The following is a 12,679-nucleotide window of genomic DNA, read 5'->3' on the forward strand; positions in this document are numbered from 1 at the left end:
AACTACTCTGTTTTCAGACAAAATCAGCTTACTCGTAGGTTAGGAATAAGTTTTTTTTTTTTTTCGTTTTTCTGTATATCTCTATTAAATTACAAAAAATGCCCGCATAGAAACATAACAGATAATAATAAAATAAAAATATAATTTTTGTTATATAATTCTCGACAAAACAAAGATATATTTAGAATGGGAAAAATAAGATATAATGCTATTTTAATACGTTTTAAAATTAATATACACTTTCTTTTTATGATAAAAAAAATAAAGAGCACTCTTTTATTTAGTAATGCCTTGGATCGTGGATCTTAGTCAAACAAGGAATCAATCCGTTTTTTGGTCCAAACATTAGAACGGCACCGCCATGGTCATGGAGCGGCCCCGATCATCGCCGCTTCGCCGCCGCCCGACATGCTTCTACTTGCCGCACTCGCGCCGCCCTCTTCCGTCCTTTCCCTCTCCTCCTCGTCCTTGCAAAACATAAGCTTTCTTAGAAACCGTCTCTCCGTCGCCCATCTTCGCTTCTCGTCGCTCATCATCCTTTCCAACCCTTCGCTTTCTTCCTCCTCCTCGCCCTTCTTCGCCGCCGCTCGCGAATCCCCGCCCTCGATTGTCGCAGCCTGCGAATCCAGGCCACGTGACGCCGCCTTCCGCTTCTCGTCGCCTCTCTTTCAGATCGCACCTTTCCTCCGCGACGAATGGACGACCATACTCAAGGGATGGCTCTGCAGCTTCGTTGCTATCTATTGCCTCTCGCGCGCCGTGCCCCAGCTCGGACGCCTTTCCTCCATTCTATCCCAAGTCCACTCGCCGAGGGTACCCCAGGAGGGCGCCGTGCTGGTCGCGCTGGGCTGTTTATCCTCCGCCGCCGCTTACCTGCAGCAAGCGTTCCTGTGGGAGGCTGCTTCCCGGTCCGTGTACAGGCTCAGAATTCACGTCTTCGATCGGATCCTCCAGAGGGACCTAGAGTTCTTCGAAGGCAATAATGGACTTCTGGCGGGAGATGTAGCATATCGGATGACTGCGGAGGCAGCGGATGTTTCTGAGGCTCTGTATGCTATCTTGAATGTAAGTTTTCAATAAGAAAGTTCAATCTACATTACATAGTAAATCTAATTGTCCTCAACGCTAGAAATTGTTTTATGACCTAAAGTAGAACTCCCTTTTTTGTGGAAGTCGCAACATTTGGTTTTCCCTTCATTTGGTATCCTATACATGACGATGTTTTTTTGTTCTTAATTGGATGTAGATGACTGTGCCAAATACTCTACAGTTTGTGGCTATGGCTACTCAGATGATATCTGTTAGCCCGATGCTTTCGCTTTTAGCAGCATTTGTGAGTTAACTTTGTTAAAACTATGTATTGCTATCTGATGTTTGTAGTTGATCATAGTTACCATTCGTATGGATACTACTGTAGGCCGTTCCATGCATCTTGTTTTTCATTGCCTATCTTGGTGAGACACTTCGAAAAATCTCAAGGAAAGCAAGCATGAGTTCTGCTAGACTCTCAGCCTACCTAAACGAGGTACATCCAATTTCATCACTGGACAAGATCAAGTGCATCGGCTATATCTTTGTTCTTAACAAAAGGGATATGTTCATGCAATTGTTGTATTTTGACAAGTGATTGGAGTGTTGCCTGGAGTTTTCTAGGTACTTCCTTCAATGCTTGTTGTAAAGGCTAATATTGGAGAATCGAAAGAAAGCTTCCGATTTCAGACACTTGCTCTTGATAATCTGCTGCAACAACTGAAAAAAAAGAAAATGAAAGCTCTCATTCCTCAACTTGTGCAAGCCTTGTGCCTAGGAGGGCTACTGGTTCTCTGTGTTTGTTCAGTGGTTGTCTCCAGAAATTCCTTTGACTGTTCAAACCTTTTCTCATTCATAACTGCATTGATGCTTCTCATTGAGCCAATTAAGGTAACTTTATTATCTGGTAGTGTATTACTAATTTTTCCAAGGGATAATTATGTGCTCAACATTCTTTACCAGGTCATACAATCGCACCGTGAATTTTGAGGTGATATTTTTGGTCATTTGTCTTGGTCAATGCTCTTTAGGTGCAAGTTCTCATAAGGAGGATTTTTGATTCATGTGCAGTGACTTTCCATTCAATCGATCAATTACCTTTTATGAATAGATCATTGTTAATTCTCTAGTCTAAGCTCAAGTATGCATGATGAGAATATTTCACAATAGTGCACTAATTTTATATCAAAAAACCTAAAGATGTAAATAATGCCAGTGCCTCTGTCCAATGTGTGACTGTGAAAGTACAATAGGCAGCAAAGGCTAAGGTGCCTACTCTATCTTCTTATTAAAATGCTGATATATTTGATTAAGTGATACAATATACATATACTTTGCAATCTACTGGAATACTTGAAATTTTTTAGATATACTTAACAAAATTGTTCACACAAGCAGAATATTTTCCTTTGTTGCTTGCTACAGATACTGTCTCTTGTTTGCTTTCATGGCATCAATTTGTAGAACATTTTTTCTTGCTTGCAAATGTGTTATTATATGCCTTGATGTGAATATAGAAATTTAGGCATATGGTTGTTTTCATGATTGCCGACCCCTCCTAGTGGGATAAGGCTTGGTTGTTGTTGTTGTTGGTTGTTTTCATGATTCTTAAGCAAGTACTAAAAGCAATATTCTGCACTTTAGGTGATGTTAGTATCCAATGTTTTGGTAGTTTTCCACCTATATGTAATATCGATTTATAGGGTGCAGGAAAAGCATACAATGAGCTGAAGCAAGGGGAGCCAGCAATAGAACGCTTGTTGGATCCAACAAGGTTCATCCCTAAGGTACTTGTCATTTCATTGCTTATTATCAGTAGTTATATAGTAATAAGCAACCTTGCATGTCGATTGTTTAGAAGCTTTAGGCACATGTTCTGCTTGTGTTTGGTTGCAACATCTACTTCATTGGAATCAAGGATTGAAAATTTTGTATTATGAAATTCCTAGGATCATGGTCAGATCCGGATACATGTTAGAAAGAGAGAATAAGATAAGAGTCAGACTATATGCTGTACAATATGCCAATGCCAAGCAATATCATGTATAATATATTATTGGAAATGGATGTAATTCTGTTAACATTCATCCTCTCTTATCCAATTCAATATCAAATTATCAATACATGATATGAAGTTAATGTAATTCTATTAACCTCACACTCTTCTATCGCGTCTTTATTAGTTTTGCTACATTAGTGTTAACATTATTTAGGGAAAATAATATTCATTCAAGAAAAGGCCATGGTCATTGAGTTGTGTTGTCCAATTGTTATGCGTCAACAACATTTAAGAAAAGAAAATTTATTTAATTTTTATATCTAAAGGTTGTTGCCCTCGTTGGAATTGCCTGCATGAATCTCGTCTCACCATGGAGCTCAATGCAAGGCAAGAGTAAAATTCAAACTAATTAAATATTTTTTCATTATATTATGTTTTATCTATTTTCTCTATCCTATTCGCCTTCCATTCTAATAAATTCAACTTTTTTTAATTATAAAACTTTGAACATATCATTTCAATATATTTTCTCTCATTTTAGTATCAATTGGTGCTACTACACCTAATTGCTCCAAAACAATAGTATTTTTCTTCTTTATAAAACTTTATACGCTAATTTAACATTTATATTATTTCTACAATATTGACCTTGCACATGCTATTTCCTATGAGCCCAACACTTCCATTCATAAAATGGTGGGATGTATCATAGTTTTATAAAAATTTTCCTTGGGGACATGGCAATCACGTACGCTTCTCTTCATCTTGACCACTCATTTTGTATCCTAGTAGCAATATACTCTTCTTATTGAATGATAGATCCGATATATCTAAAACTCTTATAAAGATTTCACGTCCATCCATTAACTAATTCATCAATTCTTTTTTATGTTACCAAAATTACATTTCATACATTAGATATTATCCAATTTTATTTACCTTTTCTTAGAACATAGTTTATAATTGAAGCAAAAAAGGTGACATCGCTCACCACAAGCAGCCCAATATTGTTGACCCCACAATAAGATACACACAGGTAAATCACGGGGGCATTTTGCCCTAACACAACTACCCTTTTGCATGAGGGAGGTCAAGCACCCGTTGGGAATTGAACCCAAGACCTATTGGAACAAACACCCATGCAAAAACTAACTGTATCAACCCGTGGGGGCAGAACATAGTTTAAAGGACTTATTGCATCAAGAGAGAAGATAAAGATTAAATATGAACAAATCAACCATATCAAGGTAATTATTGTTTGATTTCAATTATCAATTTTTACACAAGAATCACATGCATTTTGAACAATAATGGCATTTGATTATTAATTTTTGGAATTACATACAATTTTTGTGTGTGACTTGTACAAATTGTTAATGTGCAATATTCATACTATGTGTGACTTGTACAAATTGTTAAGATTAATCTCTGTAATATGTTTCACTTTCGCAAATTTAGGTGACAGAGAAATCAGATGCTATTGATTTGGACTATGTTACTGGGGACATAAGGTTCTGTGGTGTTAAATTTAGATATGGAGATGACATGCCATATGTTCTTGATCAAGCGGATCTCCACATAAGACCAGGGGAGAGGGTTGCTCTTGTTGGGCCTTCTGGAGGAGGAAAGACAACTCTCAGCAAACTGCTTCTTCGGCTATATGACCCTCAATGCGGTCAGTAATTTGTGATGCTTGTTCCTGAATCTTAAACCTTCTCAACTCCAAGCTCATTTTCTCTAGAATCTCTAGGACTATATATATCTTTGCCTGAATTGTAAACCTGCATGTTTAGGAAGGATTTTGTTGTTTGTCAGGGTCTATTCTTGTGGACAATCATGACATTCAAGACGTCAAACTAAAAAGTTTACGAAAGCACATAGTTCTGGTGTCACAGGAATCGGTAAGTTCATCACTTTTTTATCTTTATTTCTAAGACATAGTTAATAACAGCTTTAGGTGTTGTGTGGTCTCATACTGCACATTTGAACATATTGTTCATTGAGATAAACCATGCCTACAAATCACTTTAATTTTGTTGAGTTTAAAAATGACAATCAGTTTTTAAAAGAGAAAACTAACTAATTCTCTAAAAAATCATATGAGGGTATATTTGGTCACTTCCAACATTGTTGAGGGTACAGTGGAAGATGAATGGGGACGTGGTGGAGATCCTGCATTGGAGGGGGGGAGGTGGTGATGACACCAGGAGGTATGTGCAGGATGGAAAAAGACCAGGGTATACTATGTTTGAGTTGGGAAGAACTGATTGATTGGAGAAAATAGTAAGCTGGATGAGTGGGGAAGGATTCTGAAAGAAATGGGACAGGCAAACCAACCATCGATATTAGGAATGCAAGGATGGAACACATGGCAATTGTGCAAATTAGGATTAGTGTTGTTTGCTGGGGAGAGGGGATGGGGGATCAAAAAGGCTACTATGGTTGTGTGAGGAGGCTGGGAATAAACACTTTGTGGGGTGTGAAGAAGTGACCAGGTGGTTCTACATGTGTGTCGACAGAGGAAGAAAACGCCATTGAGGTGTGGTAAGAGGGAATACAGCAGAAGGACAAGGCTTTGGCACTAAAGACAGATGTCCTCTTCTTGATATAGTGCTTCTTGCTTCTTTTCAAAGGGACGATATTATTTGTTGGAACTTTTTCAGTTGCAGCAATCTTTTGTAAGGATTTTGGGGCTCTGAAGGGAGTTGCGAACATTTCTTGTTTCTCAGTGTAGTTAACTTTCTACTTTCTTTTATGTAAACCAAGTGTGCATCTCTCAACTAAAACCGCTATGATTGATCTCCATGTATTTTCTTAGATGCTCTTTTCAGGAACTGTTACTGAAAATATTGGCTATAGAGATTTGACTGGACAAATCAACCAGGCAGATGTTGAATACGCTGCTAGGATTGCCAATGCTGATGAATTCATTACAAAATTTGTAGAAGGCTATGAAACTAATATTGGACAAAGGGGTTCTCTCCTTAGTGGAGGGCAAAAACAAAGTGAAATATAGAGGAGTTTGAATATATCTATGTTTTTAAAAAATAAAAATTTTTATATTTATATGGAATTTGGGATATTTAATAGATGGTTATGCCAATATTTAATTTATGAGATATTAAATTATATAATATTTAATATATTTAAAAAGTGAAATACAAATCAACACCAAGTTCATTGAGCACAAAGACCATGTAGGCCACATCACATTTAGCATATAGGCCAAAGCTTAATTAGCACATTTAACTCATGTAGGCCATTTAGCCCATTTATCCTATTTAGCCCATTAAGCCCATTTAACCCATTTATAGCATTTAGCCCATGTAGGTCATTACCCATTTGAACCCATGACCATTTAGCCGAAAGCCCATTTGGACAAAACTCATCTAGGCAAAAGCTCATTTAGCATAATAGCTATGTAGACCAAAGCACACTTAGGTCACAACACAATTAGTTAAGGTGACAACTCTATAATGGTCTTGTCATGTCAAGAATCCACCCAAAAGCCTAAGCCTTAACTCTTAACCCTTAACCCTTACCCCCTAAACCCTTAACCCTTAATCCTTAACCCGTAACCCTTAACCCCTAAACCCTTAACCCCTAACCCTTAACCCTTAATCCTTAACCCTTAACCCCGAAACCCTTAATCCTTAAATTCTTGACCCATAACCCTTAATCCTTAACCCTTAACCCTTAACCCCTAAACCGTTAACCCTTGACCCTTAATTCTTAACCCTTAACCCTTAACCTTAAACCCTTAATCCCTAAACCCTTAACCCTTCGCCCTTAACCCTTAATCTTTAACTCTTAACTCATAACCCTTAACCTCTAACCCCTAACAGTTAACCCTTAACCCTTAACCCTTAACCGTTAAACGTTAACCCTTAGCAGATAATCGATAACTATTAATCGTTAACCGTTAACCGATAACCGTTATAGTAAACCCTTAATCCTTAACCGTTAATCATTAACCGTTAACCGTTAACTCTTAACTCTTAACCTTTAACCGTTAACCGTTAACCGATAACCGATAACCGTTAACCGATAGTCGTTAACCGTTAAACGTTAAACGTTACCCGTTAACTGTTAAACAAAAAACGTTAACCGTCAACCGTTAACGCTTAACCCTTAATCGTTAACCGTGAACCCTTAACTGTTAACCCTTAACCATTAACCGTTAACCCTTAACTGTTAACCGTTAACCCATAACCCTTAACCCATAACCGTTAATCGTTAACCGTTAACTGATAACCGATAACCATAACCATTAATTATTAACCGTTAACAGTTAACTGTTAACCCATAAATCTTCAACCATAACCGTTAACCGTTAACCGTTAATCTTAACCCTTAACCGTTAAACATTAAACGTTAACCCTTAACCATTAACCCTAAACCCTTAACCCTTAACTGTTAACCCTTAACCGTTAACCCTTAACTGTTAACCGTTACTCGTTAACCCTTAACTGTTAACCCTTAACCGTTAACCCTTAACCCTTAACCGTTAACCGTTAACCGTTAATTGATAACCGATAACCTTAACCATTAACCGTTAACTGTTAACCCTTAACCCTTAAACCTTAACCGTTAATCGTTAACCGTTAAACGTTAATCATTAACCGTTAACCTTAAACCTTAACCCTTAACCATTAACCATTAAACGTTAAACGTTAAATGTTAACCCGTAACCGTTAACCCTAAACCCTAAACCTTGTTGTTATTGTTGCTCGATCATTTTCACTGCTTGGTCTTGCACAAGCATCTCCAACTCCTCCTAAGTGAGTGTCATGGTGGTTAGTTGTCTAGCGTTCTCCAGCTTCTTGGCTCGGATGCAAGCTAGATTACCACAGACGGCGCTAAACATGATTTTGTCCAAAAATCGATGAGATGGATGCTAGAGATGTGGTGCTCCGTTGATCTCCTATGGACTTTGCTCTGCTCCTACAACAAAAGCAGCATTAGTGCCTATCCCTCCAACACTTAAGTCAGTTTCTAGCGAGGAAGAAGAAGAAGCAAAGAGCGTAGCAAAGAGAACTGTAGCGCAATAGTAAAATATCATTGCCGGAGGGTTCCTCTTGTAGAGACGTATGTGCTTCTCATCCAAGGGTTCCTCCACTTCCAACTTCACTGTCGGAGGAGGGGAGCCGAGTGCGGTGTGGAATCAGATCGGCACTTGCAGGAATTCGACGACCAAAACATTTCGCTGGAAGATATCCAAAGTAGGAACCCTAGAACGCCCAGTTTCGCTGCTTCTTCGCAGCATTTAAGCTTCGATCGTGTAGAGGTATTTCACAAAAACAGAGGTGGAGGGATCTATTCGCAAGGAAGGTGGACCAATTTCGCAGAGGACGACGAAGGGATTCTTTAATAGGGAATAATATTGACTTAATTTAGTAAGTTTTGTCCACGTGGCATATACATTGCTTAGAGTATCCTCAGTGAAGAAATTTAGGAGAGATATATTTCTAAATATTTTCTAATTTTAAATATCTCATCTCAAAAGGGATAAGGTTGCGTACAATAGATCCTTACTCGGGATCCTGCATGGCGGGAGATTCGTGTTGGAATGTATACTGAAAGCCTAAGCTTTTGTAAACATTTATTTTGAATAAAGAATCACATTTGGTCAAATTGTCTACATTTAGTTGTAGTTGTTCAATTAATTTATATTGTAGATAACATAGTATGTGGTTCTACATACAGAAGATGATGTTATCAGTACCTTATAAATTATAAACAGTAGCTCACGACCAAAATTGAAAGGAACAAACCATTGGAAGGTCATAGTGTAATTAGGAATTAGTTTATCTTGATTATATAATTACACTAGTACACTTAGAGTGTATTGAGTAGAACCATTTGAGGTTGTTTCTTTTATACTGACTTTATAAAGGAACAAATACCTCAGTTATTATGGAAGTGTGTGCTCTTAATCCTAATATAATAACAAACACATATATTTAATATTTATTTCTTTAATTTATCAATGGATGAGATTTAGTTCGATAAATCAATAAGCTCGATAAGTTGGGAAATGATATTACTTATAGTGTGTATTGTTGATTATAGAAGGAAACTGTGTCCTAGAGATACTAGGTTGATAATGTCCCCAAGAGGAGCTCATAAGGATATTCATGTTAAACCCTGCAGGTGGACTTAGTCCGACATGACGATAAGGTTGAGTGGTACTACTCTTGGACTAAGATATTAATTAAATGAGTTGTCAGTAACTCACTTAATTAGTGGACATTCAATATCTTAAACACAGGGAGACTAACACACTCATAATAAGAAGGAGCCCAAAAATGTAATTTGGGATTGGTTCGGTAGTTCAATGATAGTTCTCTAGTGGAATGAATTATTATCGAAAAATTGTGTGTTCGGGCTAACACGGATGCTTAATTTTATCGGAGAACAAAACCAATTCCTCCTCTCGGTCCCTATCGTAGCCTCTTATTTATAGAAGACTATACCCACCTATACCCACCTTCTATACCCACCTAAAGGGGGCTGCTAAGCTGGGAATCAAGCCTAAGCTTGGTTATGGTGGTAGCCTTAGCTTGAACCCAAGCTAGAGAGGGCCGACCATAATAAAATTAAAAAGAATTTTAATTTTAATTTTTATTATGTGGAAGATATAATTTATTAAAGAGAATTAAAATAAAAATATCTCTCTTAAAAGGATCTACAAAAGATTAAAGAAAGAGATTAGATCTCTTTCCTTATTTGTAGATTGGAAGATATTTTATTTTCTCTTTGAAAATTATTCACATGTTAAAAATTAAAATTATAGAAATTTCTTTTTATCAACCATGAAGGGATTTTTGAAGAGAAATTTTATTTTTAAAATTTTCGGAAACAAATTAGGAAGTTTTAATTTGTTGATTGAAACTTGTCTAATTTTTTCTCTCTATGATGTGGCCGGCCATTATAAGTTTAATTGGGAAATTTTATTTTATTTTTCTCAATTAAATCATGTCTAGGAAATTAAGGAAATTTTATTGTAATTAAATTTTTTAATTTACCAAGGCTAAGGAATATAAAAGAGGGGGTTGGGGTGCCTTCATGAGTAACAACATCTATTATTTTTCTCCCTCTCTTATTCCTTGGTGTGGCCGACCAACCTCTCTTCCCCTCTTCTTCTTTGTGGTGGCCGAACCTATCTCTTGGCTTGGAGCTCTTGTGGTGGCCGGATATTACTTGGAGAAGAAGAAGAAGAAGAAGAAGAGAAAGCTTGCATCCCTTGGAGCTTGGTTGGTGTTTTTTTTCTTCTTCCTTGGTGAAGCTTTCTTGTTTTGGCCGAACCTAGCTAGGAGGAGAAGAAGGTGTTTGATGGTTTCTCATCTCAGAAGATCGTTTCCCACACAACGTCCGAGGTTAGAAGAGGAATACGGTAGAAGATCAAGAGGTCTTTCTAAAAGGTATAACTAGTAATTTTTCTTTCCGCATCATACTAGTTATTTTTGGAAATAATACCAAATACAAGAGGCTTACGATTCTAGGATTTCGAATATGTTTTTCGATGTTGTGTTCTTTTATTTTTTTTTCTTTTCCTTGTGATTTCATTGTTTCTTTCGGTTAACCTAAAGTTATTTTAGGAAATTAAATATTAGCTTTCCATAAAAGGTTTTGTCTAGTCGGTGGTGGTTGCTCCCATATCCAAGAAGGCCATGTGCCTCGCCATCAAGATCGGGAACCAATTATGGAAATTAATATTTAATGGAATTAATAACGTAGGTTGGGTCGAACATGTTAAGTTCCGCAGAGATCCAAGTCAAAACCTAAAAGAACAAATAGATTAAGTTTTGGATCAAACATGTTAAGTTCGCAGCGATCCAAAATTTAATTTAAAGAGCACAGTAGCTAGAAAAGGTTTAGACCTTTCAGACAAAATTTTCAGAATGGAACCTCTAGGTTTTCCGAGTAACAACCAACAATTGGTATCGTAGCTAGGGTTTTGTCTCTGTGTATTGGTATTAGTTTAATTATGCACATGTCATACATAATTTAGGCGGGATAATAGTAGGATGTGCTAACTTCATGAACGCAGATCCAACTATACGGCTTATAGTTTTATATTGTGATTAAACCCTCGACATGTCGAGGGCATTTATATGTGTGCATGATCAGATTATAAAATACAGCAGGAGTCGTATTTAGTTTTATTAGGATTTTATTTTTGATTTATACATGTACATTCCTTTTATGGAATATAGGATCAAAATTTTAAAATTCTATTTATGTCGAGGATCGAATCTTGCAAAGCGTGGAACCTTCGAGGACCAGAGCGCAACGTAACAAGGAGCAAGATGGATGCGACAACTAGACCCGGTGGTGGTGGCCAAAAATGGGATGACAACACACCGGAGGATAACTAGAGATAAAAGCCATAATAGTTGAAAATTAGATTTTCTATTTATTGCTTTTATATTATCTGTGTGTGCATAAGTAGGCTAGCATAGTTAAAATTCCTCGCTTATAAATAACTGAGAGAGGGATTTTAAATAAATTCCACTGGCTCCATCACCGGTTCAAGTGATGCAAACAAGCTTCGCTGTTAGCTCGAGTGCCTTCCTCCATATCGGATGAGCTTGTTTGTGGATCACTGTAACAAACTCCATTTTGGACGACTATGAAGTTAATTAAGAGCGCTGATCTTCCCACCCAAGGCACAATCTTATTAATGGACTTAGTGTCAAGTAGGTATACACTTAGCACGCCTAATAGTATCCTCCCACTCGAGTCACCGCTATTATTCGTGTGACCAAAGGATACCAACTATTAATTTTATTCACAAAAGTTAGGTTGACAAGATAGTAAAATTAATGGGTTAAACCCTCCTTTTATAAATCTTTTTGTATACGTCCACACTATCGTGGCATACAACATTTGAGGTGTTGTTAATTTAAAATAGTATTGTTTGAGGAATCAATATTATTCTAAATTTAGAGTTCGACCAAAAGTTATTTTGTGATTCTTAGGATGACTTTCAACCCACCGTCCATCATACTACAAAGAAGACTTACTAGACCTAACTACATAGATGGAAAAGGAACTCGACATTGTTTTCATCACGAAAGCTATAAGTTCAGATCGATCGAACCTTGTCCGATGCACCCATCGGTGAATCTTCCCAAGAGGAGATCAATATAATAAGAGATGGGTAAAGGCGGATGAGACGGTGTTACATTTTCGCTTCAATGTCAAATGTTTGCAACATCAAGATCAAGATTTACCAACAGCTTATGATATTATGAACAATCTCAAGGAACTCTTCGTCAGATCGGGCTTCTAGACAAGAAGCCATGAGAAAGATAATGACACCACCATGCAAGAGGGTACTTAGGGATCATATCTTAAAGATGATGGCTTATCCGAATGAAATACGATCCTCGAGGAGAAATTGATGGGAAACCCAGATTGATATGATCCTTCAAACACCGCCTAAGTTTTGAGCAATTCACCAATTACAATACGAACAAAAGTGTATATTCATCGCGAACTACCGATGTAACTTCGTGCAGCAGGTGTTTTCATCACATTTCATATTCACTATGCCAAAATGGTTCTACTTCTAAACCGAAAGGAAAGAAGAAGAAACAAGTTGGTTCAAGAAAGAAAGTGAATAAATCTCAGAGGACAAAAGTC

The 12,679-nt window shown here is 37.2% G+C and overlaps 1 protein-coding gene across 1 annotated transcript; it reads left to right on the forward strand.

Annotated features, from left to right (window-relative positions):
• Positions 1-299: 299 nt before the first annotated feature.
• On the forward strand, positions 300-6,044 carry LOC122027316 (ABC transporter B family member 29, chloroplastic-like). The gene is made up of 8 exons (XM_042586261.1): positions 300-1,065; positions 1,247-1,333; positions 1,418-1,525; positions 1,654-1,920; positions 2,733-2,816; positions 4,487-4,703; positions 4,844-4,929; positions 5,847-6,044. The coding sequence occupies exons 1-8, from the start codon at positions 409-411 to the stop codon at positions 6,042-6,044; spliced, it is 1,704 nt and encodes a 567-aa protein (XP_042442195.1). The 5' UTR covers positions 300-408.
• The last annotated feature ends 6,635 nt before the right edge of the window (positions 6,045-12,679 follow it).

This window comes from Zingiber officinale, chromosome 10A (assembly GCF_018446385.1).
Source record: "Zingiber officinale cultivar Zhangliang chromosome 10A, Zo_v1.1, whole genome shotgun sequence".
Taxonomy (NCBI): domain Eukaryota; kingdom Viridiplantae; phylum Streptophyta; class Magnoliopsida; order Zingiberales; family Zingiberaceae; genus Zingiber; species Zingiber officinale.

Excerpts from the sequence above, each read along its gene's own strand:
- LOC122027316 (XM_042586261.1), top strand. The coding sequence starts at position 409 with ATGCTTCTACTTGCCGCACTCGCGCCGCCCTCTTCCGTCCTTTCCCTC. Across the intron at positions 1,921-2,732 it reads TTCTCATTGAGCCAATTAAG|GGTGCAGGAAAAGCATACAA; the intron begins GTAACTTTATTA and ends ATCGATTTATAG. Across the intron at positions 4,930-5,846 it reads TTCTGGTGTCACAGGAATCG|ATGCTCTTTTCAGGAACTGT; the intron begins GTAAGTTCATCA and ends GTATTTTCTTAG.